We start from the raw sequence: 22,786 nt of genomic DNA, 5'->3' as shown, positions 1-22,786 counted from the left end.
CTCCTTTGTGGCATTCCTTGCATTTTTAAATGTTCTGGGGCCGGGCGCGGTGGCTCACGCCTGTAATCCCAGCACTTTGGGAGGCCGAGGCGAGCGGATCACGAGGTCAGGAGTTCGAGACCAGCCTGGACAATATGGTGAAACCTCGTCTCTACTAAAAAATATTAGCTGGGCATGGTGGCACGTACCTGTAATCCCAGCTACTCGGGAGGCTGAGGCAGGAGAATCCCTGGAACCCGGGAGGTGGAGGTTGCAGTGAGCCGAAATCGCGCCACTGCACTCCAGCCCACGCGACAGAGCAAGTCTCCATCTCAAAAAAAAAAAAAAAAAAGTTCTGGGAACCTACAAACTCAACTTCATTCAGAATCTCTGCATTTGCCCCATAACCCTCGTGTTTTGTTTCTCTGGGCCCGGACCTCTACAGTAAGGCAGCAAGGCAGGACATGGTCCTTTTCAACCGGGTAACCATGAAGATGGAGACAGGAGGAGTTCTTTTTGCTGCTCATAAATGCTAGAAGGGGCTCCTTTCCAACCCTGGAAGCCAGAGGGCTCTGTGGCTGACCCAGAGATTGTAGGACCCAGACGTCTGGAAAGGTGGCTCTGACTGGGAAGGAGCAAAAATAAATAAGCTGAGACAGATTTCTCAACCCAGGAAGGTGGCCAGCGCGTCCTCCTGAGCCTGGGTGGGAAAGCTTGGCGCCCGGAACCTTTGTACTCGCGCTTCCCCGTGCTCGGGAACTTTTGGGCGTTACGCGGCGGCGGGGGCGGGGCCGGTTGCCAGGACGACGCCTGCGAAGATGGCCGCTGCGTCTTCATCGGATTCCGACGCCTGCGGAGCTGAGAGGTGAAGGCGGGGCTCCTCAAGGCCTCTTTTCCCACCCGTGGAAAGAGGGTCCCTTGGTCCCCGGGCTTTGGGCTCCTGCTGTTCTCGGGCAGTCTGGAAGGACTCTTAGAGGTCAGATAGGGAAACCGAGGCCTAAGATGTGCATACGTGTGTCTGGTGGTCGCTCGGTGAGCCAGTGGCGGAGCCTGGACTTGTACCCAGACGTTCTGTACCTTATGTTCAGAGTGACCTGTATCAGCTTCCTCAAAGTTTTTTTTTCCCCTCCCATGGGACTCACTCCCCAACTCTCTTTCCCCCACTTCCAGCAATGAGGCCAATTCGAAGTGGTTGGATGCACATTACGACCCAATGGCCAATATCCACACCTTTTCTGCCTGCCTAGGTGAGTCTCTGGAACCAGGAACCCTGGGTTCTAGTGGGATGGGGAGTCAGACAATGGTCCTGTAGTGAAGCCTCTGGGATTCTGAGACCCTGGTTTTGGCCCTTTTGTTTTCCAGCGCTGGCAGATTTACATGGGGATGGGGAATACAAGGTAAGCATATCACCCTAGCCAGGAGAGTTGAGGGTAGGGGGGTGTACCCAGAAATGAGATTTCCTGACGGCTGAAAATAGGCCCAGCATACTCTGGAATTCACATATACTGTGAAAAAGCACATTTAGCGTTAAATTTTGTTTTTATGTGGAAAGTGAAGAGAACTTATTGATTTCATAATATAGACTGCAGAAAGTAAAGCAGATCAAATATTTCTGGGGATTCTACTAAGACAAAGCCTCTTAATTTAGTTAACCTGATTTCCTTGTTGGAAGGGCAAATCCCTTGGTTGGGGGTGGGCATTAGAATCTGGAGGGAAAGTAAAAAGGAGGGAATTGGACGTTTGATGTTTATCAAAAGATTTTAAGATTGGCCATGAGCTGTCAATTTTTGAAGCTGGATAATGGGATATATGGGGACTCATTATATGAGTCTCTCTACTTTTGTATGTGAATGAAAATGTTCCATGGTAAAAATGTTAAATTTTAAATTTAATTTTAAGGCCAGCAATCCCAGCACTTTGGGAGGCTGAGGTGGGTGGATCGCTTGAGCTTAGGCGTTCGAGACCAGCCTGTCCAACATGGTGAAACACCGTCTCTACTAAAAATACAAAAATTGGCCGGGCATGGCGGTGGGCACCTGTAATCCCAGCTACTTGGGAGGCTGAGGCAGGAGAATTGGTCAAACCCAGGAGGTGGAGGTTGAGTGAGCCGAGACCATGCCACTACACTCCAGCCTGGATGACGGAGTGAGACTTTGTTTAAAAAAAAATATATATATATATATATATATATATATATATATATGTTTAATTTTAAATAAAAATGTAAATAAATTTTAAAAGACATAAGTTTTTTTAAAGGTAGAGAAATATATTGGGATAAAAGAAAGGAAGTTAACATGGATTCAGTGTCCATTTCTGGACCAGACCTTCCATGGAGGCACATAAACATAGATTTTATTTATTCCCATTTTGTGAATGGGAAAATAGTTTCAAAGAGGTGAAGTTTACTGAATTTGTAACTGGGTCTGTTTGATTCCAAGTTTTGTGCTTTTTCTACCATAGCTCAGCCCTCACCATGGGCAACGACACCACAATGGATATATCATGTGGGTGGCTAGAAGATAGTCCTGGAATCCCACCCCACACAGAGAGTGCAATAGGACTCAGTGGTTTTTGCCCCCAAATTCCTATCCATAATGCATTCAGTAATTCAGCAAGTGTATAGTGAGTCCCTACTGTGTGTCAGGCATTGTGGAGACACTACACTCAGAAATGCATCAGCATGTGGTCAGGAGGAGATACACTGTCAACAGTTATTCCATGATATTGATTGAACGCCTAGTTTGTATTTGGCTCTGGGCTTACAATAGTGAGGGAAGAGAAACCACAGACACAGCAGCTAATAAAAAATGTTAGCCAGGCACAGTGGCTCATGCCTGTAATCCCAGCACTTTAGGAGGAGGCCAAGGCGGGTGGATCACGAGGTCAGGAGTTTGAGACCAGCCTGGACAACATGGTGAAACCCTGTCTGTACTAAAAATATAAAAATCAGCCGGGCGTGGTGGCAGGTGCCTGTAATCCCAGCTACTCGGGAGGCTGAGGCAGGAGAATGGCTTGAAACTGGAAGGCGGAGGTTGCAGTGAGCCGAAATCACGCCACTGCACTTCAGCCTGGGTGACAGAGCGAGACTCCATCTCAAAAAAAAAAAAAAAAAAGAAATGTTAAATATCTTCACATAATAGAATGTTTAATGGCTAGTTTATTCACCATTGAGTCCCAGCATCTAGTCCAGTACCTGGCACAAAGTAGGTACTTGATAAATATTTGTGGGGAAGTGAGTAGATGCTAAAATTGAACATGTAGAAAGCATTATGGGAGCGCCAATGAGAACAATGGGTTCTGTCTGGAGGCACCAGGAGGTAGTAATGTGTGAACTGGGCATTGAAGGATGAATGAAGTCTATCAAGAAGTCAGGGATGAGAGGATGGGGAAGGCATTTCAGGTAGAAGAAACAGCACAAGCAGAGGCACAGAGGCTTAGAAGTTCATAGCATATTTGGAAAGAATAAATGTGAAGTTAGAAAGTTGAGGCCCATATAAAATAACTACCACATAAAATAGTAGTTAAGACTATGGCTTTGGATTCAGACAGACCTAGCTCTACCACTTAATAGCATGACTTTTACTTAACTTCTCTAAGACACAGCTTCCTCATTTGAGAAATTAGGCTAATTGTGCCTGCTTCATAAGATTGGTGAAAACCAGGTGCAGTGGCGCACACCTGTAGTCCCAGCTGCTTGGGAGGCTAAGGTGGGAAGACTGCTTAAGCCCAGGAGTTTGAGGCTGCAGCGAGCCATGATCGCACCACTGCACTCCAGCCTAGGTGACAGAGCAAGACCCAGTCTCTTAAAAATAATAAGACTATTGAGAGGGTTAAATGAAAGGATGCATGCAGTTTCTGATGTGGTCCCTGGCATATACTGCATGCTCAGTATCCAGGCGTTCTTAGGTACCCCCTTTCTGGCTGGAGCACAGCAATAGGAAGGGTGATAGGAAACAAGTTGGGAACTAGATCAGAGAGGCCTTCCAGGCCTCATTCAGGGAAATGGGCTTGTGTGGTAGCTCCAGCAGCTTGGAAGATGGATTGGAGGGTGGAAAGCTGAGAGATCAAGGAGCTTGTTTCCCCTCTGTGTGTCCACAGAGCACATCCTGTCCTGCATTTGGAAACCAGGCTTCAGCAGCCCAGATATGGGTGTCCCCATCCCCTCCCGCACTGACCTCTACCACTGTCCCAGTGTCTCTCTAGAAGTGCCTGGCATGGAAGAAATGTTTGCTGAATGAATAATAAAAACATCAACTGCCACTTATTCCTCAGTAGCACTTACCAGGTTCTGTAACTCATTATCCCACTTGATTTTCACCACATACCATGAAAGTATTACCATTCTGCAAGCAGGAAACCTGAGATTCAGAAAGGTTAGTCAACTTTCCCAAGGTCAGGCAGCTTGAAAGCCTGAGGGCAAAGCCTTTATTGGTGCAGGAATGAATGAATGCGCACCAGCAATAAGGCAAGAAGAGGGTCAGTGGAGAGGTCTTCAGACCCTGAGCCTAGAATGAGCCATCCTCTCCCTGCAGCTGGTGGTAGGGGACCTTGGCCCTGGTGGGCAGCAGCCCCGCCTGAAGGTGCTCAAAGGACCACTGGTGATGACCGAAAGCCCGCTACCTGCTCTGCCAGCTGCTGCTGCCACCTTCCTCATGGAGCAACATGAGCCCCGGACCCCAGCTCTGGCACTTGCTTCAGGCCCCTGTGTCTATGTGTATAAGAATCTCAGACCCTACTTCAAGTTCAGCCTGCCCCAATTGCCTCCAAATCCTCTGGAACAAGACCTTTGGAACCAGGCCAAAGAGGTAAATAAATAACATGGGAGTTGGGAATCAGAAGGCAAAGATGGCAGCCACTGGTGAGGAGGGCTGGGCTCCTGGGAAGAAGGTGGGCTGGTGGCAGGAGGTCAGCTATATTCCATCTCTGACAGCAGCAGTGATGGCACTTTTTTTTTTTTGAGACAGAGTTTCACTCTTGTTGCCCAGACTGGAGTGCAATGACGTGATCTTGCTTCACTGCAGCCTCTGGCTCCCGGGTTAAAGCAATTCTTCTGTCTCATCCTCCTGAGTAGCTGGGATTGCAGGCACCAGCAACCACGCCTGGCTAATTTTTTGTATGTTTTAGTAGAGACAAGGTTTTGCCATGTTGGCCAGGCTGGTCTTGAACTCCTGGCCTCACATGATCTACCCGCCTCGGCCTCCCAGAGTGCTGGGATTACAGGCATGAACCACTGTGCCCAGCCTAGTGGTGGCACTTCTGGACAGGGTGCTGTGCTTGGCTACTCAGCATGGCTCCCAGAGAGGCACTGAGCCAGTTCTCTTGGAGAGTGGAACCCAGAAAATTCCTCTGCACTAGCCACATCCCTGCCCAAATTTGAGGAAGATTAAACCAAAGAAGGTAGGGGCCTATCAGAGAAGAAGGAGGACTGGAAACACCAAGAGAGGAGGGGAATTTGGGGAGGCATCGATTTGGGGAGGGATGATGTACATGGCCCTGAGACTGGATTCAGATAAAGGGCGTGAGCTTGGCGCTCAGTGCAGAGGTAGGCTGGCAGGGAGGCAGAGACCAAGAGGTACCCCTAGAAGTGTGGAGCTGTCTGGGGGCGTAGGCGTTGGGTTTCCTGCCTGGCTTGAGCTCACAGGCTCTCTTCTTCCCACATTGTCACAGGATCGAATCGACCCCTTAACCCTGAAGGAGATGCTGGAGAGCATCCGGTGAGAGGCTGCCTTCCCCTTCATCCCCCCTCTCACTCCTTCATCCCATCTGAGCCCCAGGGCCCCATTCTTCCACTCGGCTGCCATGCTGGCCCCTTTCCTTGCAGGGAGACGGCAGAGGAGCCTTTGTCCATCCAGTCACTCAGGTAAGGGCCCTGTGGAGGGCCAGGGTTTGGGAGGCTCCAGGGAGAGGAAGCAGCCGCCAGGATGTGCCAGAATGATGGAGGAGGGCAGCGAGGCCGGGCCCTGCAGATGCCAGTTCTCTGTGTGTCTAGGTTTCTGCAGCTGGAGCTAACTGAAATGGAGGCATTTGTAAACCAACACAAGTCCAACTCCATCAAGCGGCAGGTAATACCCCCTTCTCTTTTTATTTCCCTGTAAAAAAATTTACATTTTTTTAAAAGACCACTTAACATCAGTGGTAAATTCTATAAGCAAACCCAATCAGTATCTCTTTGCTATATCCCTTCCAGCCATGCCATGTGTGTGTAGTCATAAAACTGCAGTGCCTTCCACATTCCAGTTAGTAGTGACAGGTTTTTTTTTTTTTTGAGACAGTCTTGCTCTGTCACCCAGGCTGGAGTACAGTGGCACAATCTCAGCTCACTCCAACCTCTGTTTCCCAGGTTCAAGCGATTCTCCTGCCTCAGCCTCCCAAGTAGCTGGGATTACAGGCATGCACCAACACGCCCAGCTAATTTTTGTATTTTTAGTAGAGACGGGGTTTCACCATGTTGGCCAGGCTGGTCTCGAACTCCTGACCTCAGGTGATCCGCTCACCCTGGCCTCCCAAAGTGCTCAGATTACAGGTGTGAGCCAACGTGCCAGGCCAACCACTCACATTTTTGAGTTATCATTAACATTTGGGATGGGAATAGTTACCACTAAGATCTGTCCACATTTTTGTAAGCTTTCTCCTTCCATTAGGCACTGAAAATCATTCCTCTTTTTTAATCGTTTTTGGGGAAGGGTAGGGAGCTGGGTCTTCCTCCGTCACCCAGGCTGGAGTGCAGTGTTGTGATTGTGGCTCACTACAGCCTCAAACTACTGGGTTCAAGTGATCCTCCCCCTTCAACCTCCTGAGTAGTTGGGACTACAAGTGCATGCCACCATGCCCAGCTAATTTTTTCATTTTTATTTTTTGTAGAGATGGAGTCTCACTATGTTTCCCAGGCTAGTCTCGAACTCCTGAGCTCAAGCAGTCCTCCCACCTCAGCCTCCCAAAGTGGTGCTATTACAGGAATGAGCTGCTCTGCCCAGCTGTCTTTTTCAGTCTTGATGACAGTCACACAATGAGCACCTTTATCTAAAGAAAAACATCTTGGCCGGGTGCAGTGGCTCACGCCTGTAATCCCAGCATTTTGGGAGGCCGAGGCGGGCAGATCACGAGGTTAGGAGATCGAGACCATCATGGCTAACGTGGTGAAACTCCGTCTCTACTAAAAATACAAAAAATTAGCCGGGTGTGGTGGCGGGCGCCTGTAGTCCCAGCTACTCAGGAGGCTGAGGCAGGATAATGGCGTTAACCCGGGAGGCGGAGCTTGCAGTGAGCCGGGATCGCGCCACTGCACTCCAGCCTTGGCGACAGAGCAAGACTGTCTCAAAAAAAAAAAACAAAAAACAAAAAAAAAAAAGAAAAACATTTTGCTTCTGCTAATTTCTGTAGGAGAAATTCCTTACAAAGGGGATCTTTTTTGTTTTCCCTCCAATTATAATTACAAAAGAAACGTGCCCACTGTAGAAATGATAGAAAGGCATCATGAGGAAATTAAACATCACTTGTGATATCATTGTCTAACAATAACTAGTGTTTCTTTAAGGGTTTAGCCTTCCACATGTTTTTGCATTCATGTATTTTTTATTTTGAAATTTTTGTCCTTTTTTTTTTTTTTGGAGACAGAGTCTGGCTCTGTCGCCAGGCTGGAGTGCAGTGGTGTGATCTCAGCTCACTGCAACCTCCACCTGGGTTCAAGCTATTCTCCTGCCTCAGCCTCCCAAGTAGCTGAGACTACAGGCGCACGCCACCACACCCAACTAATTTTTGTATTTTTAGTAGAGATGGCGTTTCACCATGTTGGCCAGGATGGTCTCGATCTCTTGACCTCGTGATCCACCTGCCTCAGCCTCCCAAAATGCTGGGATTACAGGTGTGAGCCACCATGCCCATCTTATTTTATTTATTTTTTTTTTTTTTTAAGAGATGGAAACTCACCATGTTGCCCAGACTGGTCTCAAACTCCTGATCTAAAGTGATCCTCCCACCTGGGCCTCCCAAAGTGCTGGGATTACAGGCATAAGCCACCTTATTTGGCCTATATTCACATATTTTTAAAACTAGGATTATACTAACGTAACTTTTTTTTTCTTTTTTTTTTTTTCTTTGAGATGGAGTTTTGCTCTTGTTGCCCAGGCTGGAGTGCAATGGCGCAATCTCAGCTCATCTCAACCTCCGCCTCCCGGGTTCAAGCGATTCTCCTGCCGCAGCCTCCTGAGTAGATGGGATTACAGGGATGCGCCACCACACCTGGCTAATTTTGTATTTTTAGTAGAGATAGGGTTTCTCCCTGTTGGTCAGGCTGGTCTCGAACTCCCAACCTCATGTGATCCACCCACCTCTGCCTCCCAAAGTGCTGGGATTACAGGCGTGAGCCACCGCACCCGGCCTTTTCTTTTCTTTATTTTTGAAATGGAGTCTCACTCTGTCACCCAGGCTGGAGTGCAATGGCACGATCTCAGCTCACTGCAACCTCCATTTCCCAGGTCCAAGCAATTCTCCTGCCTCAGCCTCACAAGTAGCTGGGATTATAGGCACCTGCCATCATGCCTGGCTAATGTTTGTATTTCTGTAGAGATGAGGTTTCTTTTTTTTTTTCTTTTCTTTCTTTGAGACGGAGTCTTGCTCTGTCACCCAGGCTGGAGTGCAGTGGTGCAATCTTGGCTCACTGCAGCCTCCGCCTCCCGGGTTTCAGCGATTCTCCTGCCTCAGCCTCCTGGGTAGCTGGGATTACAGGTGCATGCCACCATGCCTGGCTAATTTTCATATTTTTTGGTAGAGACGGGGTTTCACCATTTTGGCCAGGCTGGTCTTGAGCTCCAGACCTCAGGTGGTCCACCAGACTTGGCTTCCCAAAGTGCTGGGATTACAGGGGTGAGCCACCGCACCCGGCTGAGACAGGGTTTCACCATGTTGGCCAGGCTGGTCTTGAACTTCTGACCACTTCAGCCTCCCAGAGTGCTGGGCTTACAGGTGTAAGCCACCACGCCCAGCCCTTTTCTTTTTTTTTTTAAGACAGGGTCTTACTCTGTCAGTCAGGCTGGAATGCAGTGGCAGGATCATAGCTCACTGGAGCATCAAACTCCTGGGCTCAAGGGATCCTCCTGCCTCAGCCTCCTGAGTACCTGGGACTACAGGTGCACGCCATCACACCTGGCTGATTTTTTATTTTTATTTTTTGTAGAGATGGGGTCTCACTTTGCTGCCCAAGCTGGTCTTGGACTCCTGGGCTCATGCAGTCCACCTGCCTTGGTCCCCAAAAGTGCTGGGATTACAGGCATGATCCGCTGAGCCTGGCCCAAATATTCTTTTAAAATATGACTTTTAAGAAATGACTGCAGCTGGGCATGGTGGCTCATGCATGTAATCCCAGCACTTTAGGGGGCTGAGGCAGGTGGATCACAAGGTCAGGAGTTCAAGACCAACCTGGGCAACGTGGTGAAACTAAAAATACAAAAAGTAGCTGGGCATGGTGGCGTGTGCCTATAATCCCAGCTTGTTGGGAGGCTGAGGCAGGAGAATTGCTTGAACCTGCGAGGCAGAGGTTGCAGTGAGCCGAGATTGTACCACTGCACTCCTGCCTGGGCAACAGAGTGAGACCCTGTCTCAAGAAAAAAAAAAAAAAAAAAGACTGCATAGTTTTTGATCATATAGATAGCTCATAATTGACTTAGACAATCCTCTTTTGTTAGAAAGTTAGATTTGTTGCAATAAACACCTTTGTACTTAAATCTTCTGTCACATCTCTGATATTTCCTCCTCATCCTCATTTGCCCTCTTTCTTCCCTCGTGTGGCATTCTGGGAGTATCTTGGGGGTGGTGTGTGGAGGTTCCCTGGGTGACCCCTGGAGTCCTTCTGTAGACAGTCATCACCACCATGACCACCTTGAAGAAGAACCTGGCTGACGAGGATGCTGTGTCTTGCCTGGTGCTGGGCACCGAGAACAAGGAGCTCCTGGTCCTTGACCCCGAAGCCTTCACCATTTTAGCCAAGGTCAGTGTCAGGTCTGGCCCTGGGCACACTGGAGGCCCAGGCTGCATTCTCTCCCCATGCTCCACAGTTAGTTCTGGGTAATATATATGTTCCTTGTAGAAAAATTAGAAACTAGATAAGCATAAAAAAAGATATATATCCAAAAATCCTACCACCCATGGATATATACTGTTAAAGTTGAGGTATAGGTCTTTCTAGACATTTTCATATTTAGACATAGATATATAACTTTATGTAAATATTTCTCTTTATAAAAACAGGATTCGCTGGGTGTGGTGGCCCATGCCTCTAACCCTAGTGCTTTGGGAGGCCGAGGCAGGAGGATGGCTTGAGCCCAAGAGTTTGAGGCTGCAGTGAGCTATGATTGTGGCACTGCACTCCAGCCTGGGTGACAGAGTAAGACCCTGTCTCTAAAAACAATAAGTAAATAAATAAATAAAAACAGGAGGATCATGTAACCTGTTCTTTTCATGTAGCAGTATATCATCAGTGTCTTTCTATATCTATAAAACCATGTCAGCCTTTTGTTTTCTTTTGTTTTATTTTTTGTTTTTGAGGCAGAATCTTGCTGTGTCACCCAGGCTGGAGTATAGTGGCTCTATCTCAGCTCATTGCAGCTTCCACCTCCCGAGTTCAAGCAATTCTCATGCTTCAGCCACCTGAGTAGCTGGGACTTGCAGGCATGTACCACCACGCCCGGCTAATTTTTGTATTTTTAGTAGAGATGGGGTATCACCATGTTGGCCAGGCTGGTCTCAAATTCCTTACTTCAAGTGATCTCTGCATCTCAGCCTCCCAAAGTGCTGGGATTACAGGCGTGAGCCACCGTGCCTGACCCCACATCGGCCTTTTTAAAGACCACGCAATATCCATCATATTGAGGTACCATAATTTATTTACCGTGCCACCTATTGTACATTTAAACTGTTTTTCATTTTTTGCTATTAATACCAATGCCATAGACCTTTTTACCCAAATATCCTTGCATGCTTGTTTGTTTGTTTTTGAGACAGTCTTGCTCTCGCCCAGGCTGAAGTGCAGTGGTACAATCTCAGCTTACTGCAACCTATGCCACCTGGGCTCAAGCAGTCCTCTCACCTCATCTTCTCATCTGTGGGACCACCACGCCCAGCTAAGTTTTGTACTTTTGGTAGAGACAAAGTTTTGCCATGTTGGACAGGCTGGTCTCGAACTCCTGAGCTCAAGCGATCCATCCGCCTCAGCCTCTCAAAGTGCTGGGATTACAGGCGTGGGCCACCACACCCAGCTGCATGGTTGTTTAAGTACATCCTTAGGATGCAGTCCTAGAAGTGGCATCGTTTAGTCAAAAGGCACAGACTAAAAGGCTTTTGCTAAATGTTGCCCCAAGTTTCCCTCCTGAAAAACTGTATGAGTTTAAACTGGGTGTAAGTGAGGAGATTGGGACTTTAGACCAGGCACTCACTCAGAGGAGTTACTGACAGGGCAGGGAGGAACGGGGGCTCCAGAGAAATTGGAATGTTTGCGCCTCTTCTTTGCAGATGAGTCTTCCCAGCGTCCCCGTCTTCCTAGAGGTTTCCGGCCAGTTTGATGTTGAGTTCCGGCTTGCTGCAGCCTGCCGCAATGGAAACATCTATATTCTGAGAAGGTAGCCACATCTGTGGTCTCCGGGGCCGGGAGGAACATCTCAGAAAGCTGGTGGCTTCAGAGGCTTGCAAGATGAGAGTGGGCTTTAAGGCTGGAATTTGGAAATGCAAAGAGCTGAGAACTTCATAAAGGAGCTGAGCCCACAAACACAGGGGAGGATACCTGGAGGCTTGTGAGATAGGGGCTGGCACAGTGAGAGACTAGGCTGGGTGGCTATAGTACAGGAGTGATCAGAAATGAGAGGACAGGCTGGGCGCGGTGGCTCATGCCTGTAATCCCAGCACTTTGGGAAGCCAAAGCAAGTGGATCACCTGAGGTCAGGAGTTCAAGACCAGCCTGGCCAACATGGTGAAACCCCATCTCTACTAAAAATACAAAATTAGCTGGGCGTGGTGGCGCATGCCTCTAGCCCCAGCTACTCAGGAGGCTAAGGTAGGAGAATCGCTTGAACCCAGGAGGCGGAGGTTGCAGTGAGCCAAGATCACACCACTGCACTCCAGCCTGGGTAACAGAACAAGACTCCGTCTCAAAAAAAAAAAAAAGCGGGGGGATGCTAGGTGCATTGCCTCACACCTGTAATCCCAACACTTTGGGAGGCCGAGGCGGGTGGATCATGAGGTCAGGAGATCGAGACCATCCTGGCTAACACAATGAAACTCCGTCTCTACTAAAAATACAAAAAATTAGCCGGGCATGGTGGCAGGTGCCTGTAGTCCCAGCTACTCGGGAGGCTGAGGCAGGAGAATGGCGTGAACCCAGGAGGTGGAGCTTGCAGTGAGCCAAGATTGCGCCACTGCATTCCAGCCTGGGCACAGAGCGAGACTCTGTCTCAAAAAAAAAAGAAAAGAAAACAGATGGGAAGAAATAAAAAAAAATTTCCCATATTTGTTACTTTCCAGGGTACATGACATGACATTTGTTTATGCATTAGTTTAATATTCCATATAACATGCTTTTTTTTTTTTTTTTTTTTTTTTTTTTGTGAGACAGTCTCACTCTGTCACCCAGGCTGGAGTGCAGTGGCATGATCTCGGCTCACTGCAACCTCTGCCTCCTGGGTTCAAGCTATTCTCCTGCCTCAGCCTCCCAAGTAGCTGGGACTACAGGTGTGCATCACCACACCCAGCTAATTTTTGTATTTTTAGTAGAGACGGGGTTTCACCATATTGGCCAGGCTGGTCTCGAACGCCTGACCTTGTGATCCACCCGCCTCGGCCTCCCAAAGTGCCGGGATTACAGTCATAAGCCACCACACCCGGCCTAACATGCATTTTTTTAATTCAATAAATATTTATTGAGCACCTACTATGCATTATGCATTGTGTGGTATTAGGGATATATTGATGAACAAGATAAATATGGTCCCTGTCCTCATGGCGAAGACATATATTAAAGTAAAGAAACCAAGATATTACTACAAATTGGATGAGTGCTATGGAGAAAAAATACAAGCTCAATGGGGAAAAATAACGGGTAATGGTGATCAGGAACACCTCTCTGTGGAGATGGCTTGAAAGTTAAGAAGGAACCAGTTGTTGAGAAAGTGGGGAAGAGTGTTGTAAGCTAACTCAAAGCGGGAAAGACATTGGCGTGTGCTCCTCGAATAGGGAGGAACTACCTGTACTTTCTGGAAAGGGAAACTAAAATTGAGAGGCCAGTAAACTAAAAACTGCATTGACAAAGGGCAAAGCTCTTCATCCTTTTCTCATAATAAGATGCCTAAGTCCACTTGTCCTGGCTAGTCCAGCCAAAGATAAACTCACTGAAAACTCTGTTAAATGCCAGATGATCATACAAGCCACCATAGTGAAGGTGGGCGGAAGACAAGACACCATAGTGAAGGTGGGCGGAAGACACACTTGATGTTTTCCAAGGCCACACATTTACTAGGGTGGCAGAAGTGGAAATAATCCCAGGGTCATCTGCTTTGGGGCCAGTGTTCCTCCCAGGTGAGTCCATGGGGTTTAGACAGAGGAGGGTCAGCCATAGAAGTGGAGAGGATTTCTCTGGGGCCAGACAGTGTGTCATTTATTCCACAGAGACTCCAAGAACCCCAAGTACTGCATCGAGCTGACCGCCCAGCCTGTGGGACTTATCTGGGTACACAAGGTCCTAGTAGTGGGCAGCACCCAAGACAGCCTGCATGGCTTCACCCACAAGGTGCGGCCCCCAGCAAGCAGCAGCCCCTCCATGCCTATGTCCCTAGCCCCCACTTGGCAAGAGAGCCCTCTGGCTTCCCTACCCCAGAAACCCTTCTTTCCACTGTAAGTCCTGAGCCCTCCACAGACACTGGCTGTTCCCTGCCAGGGGAAGAAGCTGTGGACAGTGCAGATGCCTGCAGCCATCCTGACCATGAACCTCCTGGAGCAGCACTCCCGGGGCCTGCAGGCCGTCATGGCTGCACTGGCCAATGGAGAGGTCCGCATTTATCGCGACAAGGCCCTGCTCAACATCATCCACACCCCGGTGAGCCCCATCTCTGGCATCTGCCGCTCACTCCTCCTCGCCCTGGTCTCACCTCTGGGGCTTCTTAGCTGCCTCTTCCGACCACACGTTGATGCATTTCAAAAACATTTGTTGAGGCCAGGCGCAGTGGCTCACGCCTGTAATCCCAGCACTTTGGGAGGCCAAGGTGGGCAGATCACCTGAGGTAAGGAGTTCAAAACCAGCCTGGCCAACATGACATAACCCCCTTGCTAATAAAAATACAAAAATTAGCCGAGCATGGTGGCGCGTACCTGTAATCCCAGCTACTCAGGAGGTTGAAGTAGGAGAATCGCTTGAACCTGGGAGGCAGAAGTTGCAGTGAGCCGAGATCACACCACGGCACTCCAGCCTGGACAACAGAGCGAGATACCATCTTAAAAAAAAAAAAATGTGTTGAGCACCTCATATGTACAAGTCACCTTATTGGTGTACACCTCATACGTACAAGTCACCTCATTGGTGTACACCTCATATGTACAAGTCACCATACTGGTGGGGGGGTGGGGTAAAATGATGACTAAGTCCTTGTTTTCAGGAGGCTTACAGTCTAAGGTAACAGCCAGCCAGAGACACAGCAAATTTAAAAGCAGGGCCGACTGAAGCAGAGCAAAGTGCTAAAAAGCGCAGAGGGGGCTGAGTGACAAGGGTAGGGGGGTGAGATAAAGGGGGATGGACTCCATGGGACACTTCACAGAACAAGTGACAGTTCACCTGGGCCTCAGAACAGTTTGTCAGGTGGACAAATGGAGGAAGAACATTCTGCACAGAGAATAGCATGCACAAAGCCTGAGAAGTATGAAGGCTCTTGATTAAGGAACCCAGGTCATTTGATGAGTTTGGACCAGAGGTTTTCAGACTCTAAGTTGTGAATCATTAATTCAGTTTCGTAGATCACAACCAGCAACATTTTAAAAAATAGAATAGTAAATTCAAAGTATGTCACAAGTGAGGGCCAGGCACATTGGCTCACACCTGTAATCCCAGCACTTTGGAAGGCCGAGGCAGGCGATCACAGTTCTAGAACAGCCTGGCCGACATGGTGAAACCCCATCTCTACTAAAAATAAACAAATTAGCCGGGTACGGGCCGGGTGTGGTGGCTCATGCCTGTAATCCCAGCACTTTGGGAGGCCGAGGCAGGTGGATCACAAGGTCAGGAGATTGAGACCGTCCTGGCTAACACGGTGAAACCCCGTCTCTACTAAAAATACAAAAAATTAGCCGGGCATGGTGGCAGGTGCCTGTAGTCCCAGCTACTCAGGTGACTGAGGCAGGAGAATGGCGTGAACCCGGGAGGCGGAGCTTGCATTGAGCCGAGATTGCACCACTACACTCCAGCCTGGGTGACAGAGCGAGACTCCATCTCAAAAAAAACAAAAAAAAAACCGGGTGTGATGGCACACGCCTGTAATCCCAGCTACTTGGGAGGCTGAGGCAGGAGAATCACTTGAACCTGGGAGGCAAAGGTTGCAGTAAACTGAGATCGCGCCACCACACTCCAGCCTGGGCCACAGAGCAAGACTGTCTCAAAACAAAAAAAACAACAAAAATAAATAAATAGTTACAAATACAAATAGAAAAATTAGCCAAGCATGGCTGTGCATGCCTATAATCGCATCTACTGGGAAGCTGAGGCAGAATCACTTGAACCCAGGAGGTGGAGGTTGCAGTGAGCTGGAGATTGCGCCACTGCACTCCAGCCTGGGCGATGAAGTGAGACTCCATCTCAAAAAAAAAGTATGTCACAAGTGAAACTGTGTATGTGCATGTGTGCGCCCATGTGTGTGTAAATTGTCCTGTGTCACAGTATAAAATTTGCAAACAACTGGCTTGGGCCATAGGTGCTGGGAGGGCCGGTGGTATGCTCGTTGAAAGAAGGGTAAAGAGGAGAGAACTGACAGAAAAGGTGGGTTGGAGTCAAATGTGGAAGGCCTTCAGTGTCCTAAGAAAGAGAACAAAAGCCATTGGAGGTTTTCTATCAGAGACCAGACATATTTGTGTTTTTGAAAGGTAGCAAAGGCAGCATTGTGAAGGACAGACTGGCGAGAAAGACCTGAAAGACAAGTCTGAGAGACCTATTAGGAGGTTGACCCCAAAAGTTAGGGCCAGTGATATTTGGTCTGGAACTGAGGTAGTGAGATTGGAGGGGAGATGAGAAATATAGGAAATATTTCAGCAGCAGCGATTCCCCAGGCCTGTCTGTATCACTTCTCACCTATTATATCTGGGGCCTCCGCTACCCATCCCCTGTCTTGCTTTCCTCTCCAAGATATTTCCCCAACTAAACTCTGACGTCTCCACATAGGATGCAGTGACCAGCCTTTGCTTTGGCCGCTATGGGCGGGAGGACAACACCCTCATCATGACCACTCGAGGTGAGTGGAGTCAGACCTGGCAAGGGCTTTGAAGTCGGGAGTGAAGGGACAGGCCTGCTTCTGGGGAAAGAGGAGGAGGTGGGAATGAAGCATGGGTGGACCTGGGTGTGGAAAGCAAGGCCTACAGATGTGTCCTTCTGGAGCTAGGCCTCCACTGGAACAGCCCAGGGGCTGGGTCCTGGGCTGGATTCGATCTTTCTAGTTCACCCAGCATCCCCAGTGCCTGCCACAATGCCAGCAACATCACAGTACTCCACAAATAACTGCTAAGTGGATTAATGAATTAATGATGGGAGACTATTAAGATGCACTTTGTTACTTCCAGAAACAGTCTTATCTGGAAAACAGATGTGTACAGAAGCAACTCTATAGGAGGCAGATTGTTTGGGGAAGAAAGAATGGGAATGTGAGTAGAACTGGGGAGGACAAATCCATTTCCACTGTCCACTTCCCTAGGTGGTGGCCTGATCATCAAGATCCTGAAGCGTACAGCAGTGTTTGTAGAGGGAGGAAGTGAGGTGGGTCCCCCACCAGCCCAGGCCATGAAACTCAATGTGCCCCGAAAGACCCGGCTTTACGTGGATCAGACACTGCGAGAGCGGGAGGCTGGCACCGGTGAGCCTCAGACTGGGTCCTTTCCCTTCTTCCTCCTCCATTGCTCCTACACAGCAAAGCTGGGGGAATGCTGCCCAGCCTCCCTATGCACTGGGAGGAGATCTCGGCCAGCTAGGTAGGCCACTCACCTCTGCAAATCCAGGGACAGCCTAGGAGGTACACGTTGCCTGCAAATCACTGTTCCTCAGGCTGGAAGGTGCTTTGGGTGACAGCAAGAGCCCTTAGAATTCAGGGAAGGGAGCAGTCACTTCCAAACGCAGGAATTCTCGTGAGGAAAGCAGAATTTTGACTGGGCATAGTGGGTCACGCCTGTAATCCCAACACTTAGAGAGGCAGAGATGGGAGGACAGCATGAGCCGAGGAGTTCAAGACCTACCTGGGTAACATAATGATACTTCTTTCTCAAAAAAAAGAGAGAGAAAGAGAAAAGTAGAATTTGACCAGTGTCTTCTTGTCCAGTTTTTCCTGCCCATTTATTTATTTGTTCATTCATTCATCGTTCATTCATTCATTCATTCAGTACCTATGATTACACCAGGCCTTGTGCCAGGTGCCTTTAATTAGAATAGTCCCTACCTTGGGCCAGGTGCGGTGGCTGATGCCTGTAATCCCGCCACTTTGGGAGGCCGAGATGGGCAGATCATGAGGTCAGGAGTTCAAGACCAGCTTGGCCAATATGGTGAAACCCTGTCTCTACTAAAAATACAAAAATTAGCCAGGCGTGTTGGCATGCGCCTGTAGTCCCAGCTACTTGGGAGGCTGAGGCAGAAGAATCGCTTAAACCCAGGAGGCAGAGGTTGCAGTGAGCCAAGATCGTGCCACTGCACTCCAGCCTGGGTGACAGAGCGAGACTCTGTCTCCAAAAAAAAAAAAAAAAAAAAGAATAAAGAATAGTCCCTACCTTAGGAACTCAGTCTACCTGGGGCCAACTTCGTGATCAGGTGTAGAAGGAGTTTCTGCAAAGAGCTTTTGGAGCACACAGAGGATGAGAAGAGGACCATGGACCAGACTCAGGAGAACACCAGCCTCTAGGGCCGGACAGAGGAGCCAGTGAAGGAGCTAGATAGTGCGGGCAGGGAGGTGGTAAGAGAGTGAGAAGAGGCAGGGCGAGGCCACGGCGTTGAGTTTTGCCAGAAGGCTGGGCTGTTTCCCTCCTCCCCAGCTCCTGCAGACTCCTCCCGCAGCACCCTCCTCTTGCACCCTCCCCACACCAACCTGAGCAGGAGTGCCCCATTGCTGCCTCCTCCCTGCCACCCCCCACTTCCACCGTCAGCCTCTGGGACCCTTCTCCACAGCCATGCACCGGGCCTTCCAGACAGACCTATACCTGCTGCGCCTACGTGCTGCCCGCACCTACCTGCAGGCCCTCGAGTCCAGCCTGAGCCCCGTGTCCGCGACAGCCCGAGAGCCACTCAAGCTGCACGCTGTGGTGAGCATCTGGGTGAGGGCAGAGTCAGGGCCAGAGGGGCAGAGGCCAGGATGCGCAGGAACCCCTCTGCCACACAGCTAAGCCCCAGAGCCAATTCCAAGCCAACTCAGCTTGTGCTCCCCATCACCTTCCCGCAGACCTGGGTACCAAGTCTCATGTCCTCCTTTGTGAGAGCAGCCCTCACCTTCCCACCCTCCTGTGCCACCTCTCCCCTCGGCTGGCCATGCCGTGGGACACTCTCCAGCTCAGATAGGCCCCCAGAGTAGTCATATTGGGACATTTCTTCCCAAGAACCTGAAGGGAGCCTTACAGCTATGGTACAGGGAAGAAGGCTGTCACTTTGGTAACCGTGGGCAGCCCAACGTGTTAGGACTTCTGGGTACAGGGAAGGGGCCATACCGGCCTCACCCGCAAGCACCGAGACCAGCACGGGCAAAAGGAGGAACCCTGCAAGGCTCAGACGCAAATGAGCTTAGGGTCAGCAGGGCTCCGACCAGCTCTAAATGCGTCCCTGAGGTGTGGTATCTGACCCAATCAGGTTCTGAGTTTTCCTAAAGAGTGGATAGATGCAGAGGAGGAAGAGGCTACAAGGCAACTCCGGTGAAGCAAGAGAAAAAGAACTGATCAAGGCTACCCTAGGATGAGAGTGGGAGGTGGAACAGGCAGGGGGTGGGGGTGAGGGGCTAAAGTGAGAGTCGGGGCCTGCAGTCCCAGGCCAGCTCTGCCTCTGACTTGCTGCCTGGCCTCCCTCAGGCTTTTGCCCTCTCTGGCCTCTTCTGATCCCTCTGCCCCTTCTGGTCTTCTGTGTCTGCTGGGAGGCAGATTGAGTAGGAGGAGGGAACATGAGGGCATTGGTGGAAGGCAGGCAGAGCACACTGTACTCCGTGCCCAAGGCCGCCAGGTCCTGAGGGCTTTCTCCACCCACCCCCTCCATAGGTTCAGGGCCTTGGCCCCACCTTTAAGCTCACACTTCACCTGCAGAACACCTCAACAACCCGTCCTGTCCTGGGGCTGCTGGTCTGCTTCCTGTACAACGAGGCGCTCTATTCCCTGCCCCGGGCCTTCTTCAAGGTACTGGATGCTCCTCAGTTAGATATGGAGTGGAAAAGGCCAGGGCAGGGGCCTGATGAGATGCCCACAGAACCCCGCCAGGTCAGGGTCAGAGCTGCGGTGGCTGCCAGGTGGCCAGCAGACCTACTCTCCCATCACAGACCAGGCCAAGGCCCCCACTAGGGGCCTCTGGAGGGAGCCCCAAGCCCCGCCTCTGCTGCTTTTCTTGCAGCCTGTGAGGCTGCCATACATGAGCCATACAGAAGGTGCTGGGGAAACTGCTAGAGCCTGAACCCCACCTACACCTCCCAGAAGCCTTTTGGGGTCTGGGGGACCCCAGAGCCCACCCTGCTGCCCAGCTACTCCCGCAACAGGAACAGGAGCCTCTGTGCCTCAAAGAGCATCGCCCACAGAGTGAAGGGCCTGGTTTTCCCCCAGGGCCCAGGTCTGACCCCAAGTTGGGAGGACCAGAAACTGCGAAAGGCTGGAATATGCAATAAACAGCCCCGGACTTGGTGGGAGTCCAGAGGTCTAGGTTTCATCACTCACCATGTGGCCCGGGGCCATTCACTTCCCCACCACACCTGCATCCTCCTCCACCCAGCGGTTGTCCTGCCCACCCTGTAGGGGTGCTGAGGCTCAGCAGAGACTGCAGGCCTGAATGCACTGTAATATGCCAAACACTGGCACGAGGGCTGGTTTCCTTACTTCTTTGTCCCCAAACTTAGGTACCCTTGCTGGTGCCAGGGCTCAACTACCCCCTGGAGACCTTTGTGGAGAGTCTCAGTAACAAGGGCATCTCAGATATCATCAAGGTAGGCCCCACACTTGTACCACATGGAAGGTGAGCAGGACCCTGGGGAGGACAGTAAGGGTGAGTGCCAACAAAGACCTTGGGGGGGCTCCTGGGTGGGGGTGGGGGTATCTGCATAGCGGAGCCCTGTGGCCTGTCATTAGGGTCAGCGCAGACCAGGCAAGGGGTCAGGGGTGCATGCCCCCTGCTGCCATGGCCACTCCTCCATAGGTGCTGGTGCTTCGAGAAGGCCAAAGTGCACCCCTGCTGAGCGCCCACGTCAACATGCCTGGGAACGAGGGGCTGGCGGCCGCCTGAGCCCTGGGCTGCTGTGAAAGCCCCTGCGCAATCAGCCAGGGAGAACTGGGCAGGTTCAGTGGCCCCAGGCCCACTCATGCAGCAGTGTGCTGGGGCGGCAGCTCGTCTCCCCTCTCTTAAGCACCCCCTTCCTCACCACCCCCACTGTTGGGCCTATAGTAGCAGGTTAGTGAGTACCTAGAGCGGCTCAACTCCTCCTCCCACAGCACCAACCAAGCATGGTCCCACTGAAGTCCTACTACGCCTTCCCCTCCCCAGCCTTTTCCAGAAACTGTACCAGGCTCGGATCAAAGCTCCGAAGCGGTCAAAGTGAGCTGAGCAGGACAGGCCCAGCCTTTCTCCACTGCCACGTCCCTCATGCGCATCACTCATCTCCTGCTGCAGGCCAAGGCCAGAATTGGGCTGGTCCTGGCCAGGGAAATCACAAGCTCTTCTTGGGTGAGAAGAATTCCTGTTGCTTCCTGGAGTTCCGGAGGCTGGGCTGCAGCCCACTCAGCTTGCAGGCAAAATACGTGCTCTCCTCTCTCCTTGTCAGCTGAGCAAACCCAGGGAATAGCCCTCCTCTCCCCAGGAAACTTCTCTGAAATCTTAGACTTAGCCAGTCTTAGGCCTACGATGCCACACAAAGGTTGTTCAGGGAGAAGGGGGTGCAGGAGGCAGAGGGTGCCCCGCAGGGAGCTGGTGGCTCCAGCCCCACTAGAGCTCCTAAAGATCACACAGCAGCTGCTCCTGACAGGGATGCTCATGCCCAGAAAGCAAGCCCAGGAGAGGAAGGCAGAGTGCGACAGAGCAGAGCCAGGGCCAGGCGCACCAGGAGAGGCGTTTCTGGGGCTCCGGGGAAGTGCCACGGGAGGCAGAAGTCCAGAACTGCCCATATAGATGCCCTTCTATGTCCTGGAGCCCAAATCAGTCATGTGGGGTGGGAAGTTCCCAGGGCAGTGGCCACATCGTGAGAATTAGCAGGAAAGGCGGGGCCTTTCTCGTCATAGCTATTTCTGAGGATGAAATGGGAGACATATGCCCAGCACCTGATGTAAATTTATATAATGTAATACTATGTACCTACCACTAAGAAACACATGAACCGCACCATGTGGACAGTAAGTGTTCATAAAGCAACATGAAGCAAGAAACGGTGCAGGGTGCCCAGTGCACACACTAGAGAGAAATTGTGAACATTAAGGACAAGGAGAATTGGTGTCTTTCTAAAACATACTTATTTAAAAACATGTACCCACTTACTAATGTGGAATTACACAGTTTGTAACAAGAAAACAGTCTCTCCCATTCTCTAGTACTGCTCCCCTACCCAGCAGTCACTTCCAGTTCATTCAGCTATTTTTTAAATGTGCTTATATGACTCTTGCTTGATATATCAATCTTAGACATTACCCGTTGACTCCCTATTGTCATACATGAGGCTTTAGCTCTCTTTTGTCAGCACCCCTCCCCCATCCCTAGTTATTAGGTTAAAAAATACTCGGATTACTATTTCTATTACTATGTGAAAGTTATTAACTGCGGAGCCAAGAGTTGGACTATAATTAAATTACCTTCCTTGTACTTTCTTTTTAATGGAGTTAATGAGTTGCTCTGAGTTTCTCATTTACTTTGTTTTCTGATGGACCAATTGCTAATTCTTCCCCCACCATCTGACAGCTCCTCTTTTTTTCTAGACACTTCCCTTCATCCCCTGCTTCACTGAGGACTGTTTGTTCTCCAGGTAAATTCCCTTTTCCTCTCTCCTGGGCTAGATCCTGATTCCTGGGCCTGATGGCTTCCTATTTCTCAGTTCACGCTCATTTGGTGAAACATAGCCTCAAATATCTTCTTTAAAAAGTCGTGGCCAGAAGGCTGGGCGCTGTGGCTCACGCCTGTAATCCCAGCATTTTGGGAGGCCGGGGCAGGCAGACCACCTGAGGTCAGGAGTTTGAGACCAGCCCAGCCAACATGGTGAAACCCTGTCTCTACTAAAAATACAAAAATTAGCCAGGCGTGGTGGCAGACACCTGTAGTTCCAGCTACTTGGGAGGCTGAGGCAGGAGAACCGCTTGAACCCAGGAGGCGGAGGTTGCACTGAGCTGAGATTGTGCCATTGCACTCCAGCCTGGGCAAAAAGAGCAAAACTGG

At 50.2% G+C, this 22,786-nt stretch overlaps 1 protein-coding gene across 3 annotated transcripts; it reads left to right on the top strand.

Moving 5' to 3' along the window:
• Window positions 1–89: 89 nt before the first annotated feature.
• On the top strand, window positions 90–22,224 carry BBS1 (Bardet-Biedl syndrome 1). Of its 3 annotated transcripts, XR_010141676.1 has the most exons (18): window positions 90–844; window positions 1,150–1,226; window positions 1,342–1,376; window positions 4,515–4,787; window positions 5,650–5,696; window positions 5,804–5,842; window positions 5,972–6,044; window positions 9,833–9,964; window positions 11,485–11,591; window positions 13,630–13,750; window positions 13,898–14,056; window positions 16,382–16,451; window positions 16,908–17,066; window positions 18,362–18,495; window positions 19,432–19,566; window positions 20,274–20,360; window positions 20,570–20,821; window positions 20,915–22,219. XR_010141676.1 is itself a non-coding variant. In NM_001133807.3 (17 exon segments), coding segments are annotated over 17 exon segments (1,782 nt in total). In that variant the 5' UTR covers window positions 780–797; the 3' UTR covers window positions 20,657–22,224.
• The last annotated feature ends 562 nt before the right edge of the window (window positions 22,225–22,786 follow it).

Source organism: Pongo abelii, chromosome 9 (assembly GCF_028885655.2).
Source record: "Pongo abelii isolate AG06213 chromosome 9, NHGRI_mPonAbe1-v2.0_pri, whole genome shotgun sequence".
Lineage (NCBI taxonomy): Eukaryota > Metazoa > Chordata > Mammalia > Primates > Hominidae > Pongo > Pongo abelii.
Note: the sequence above shows the minus strand (reverse complement) of the source record. Positions and strands in the feature narration are given on the sequence as shown.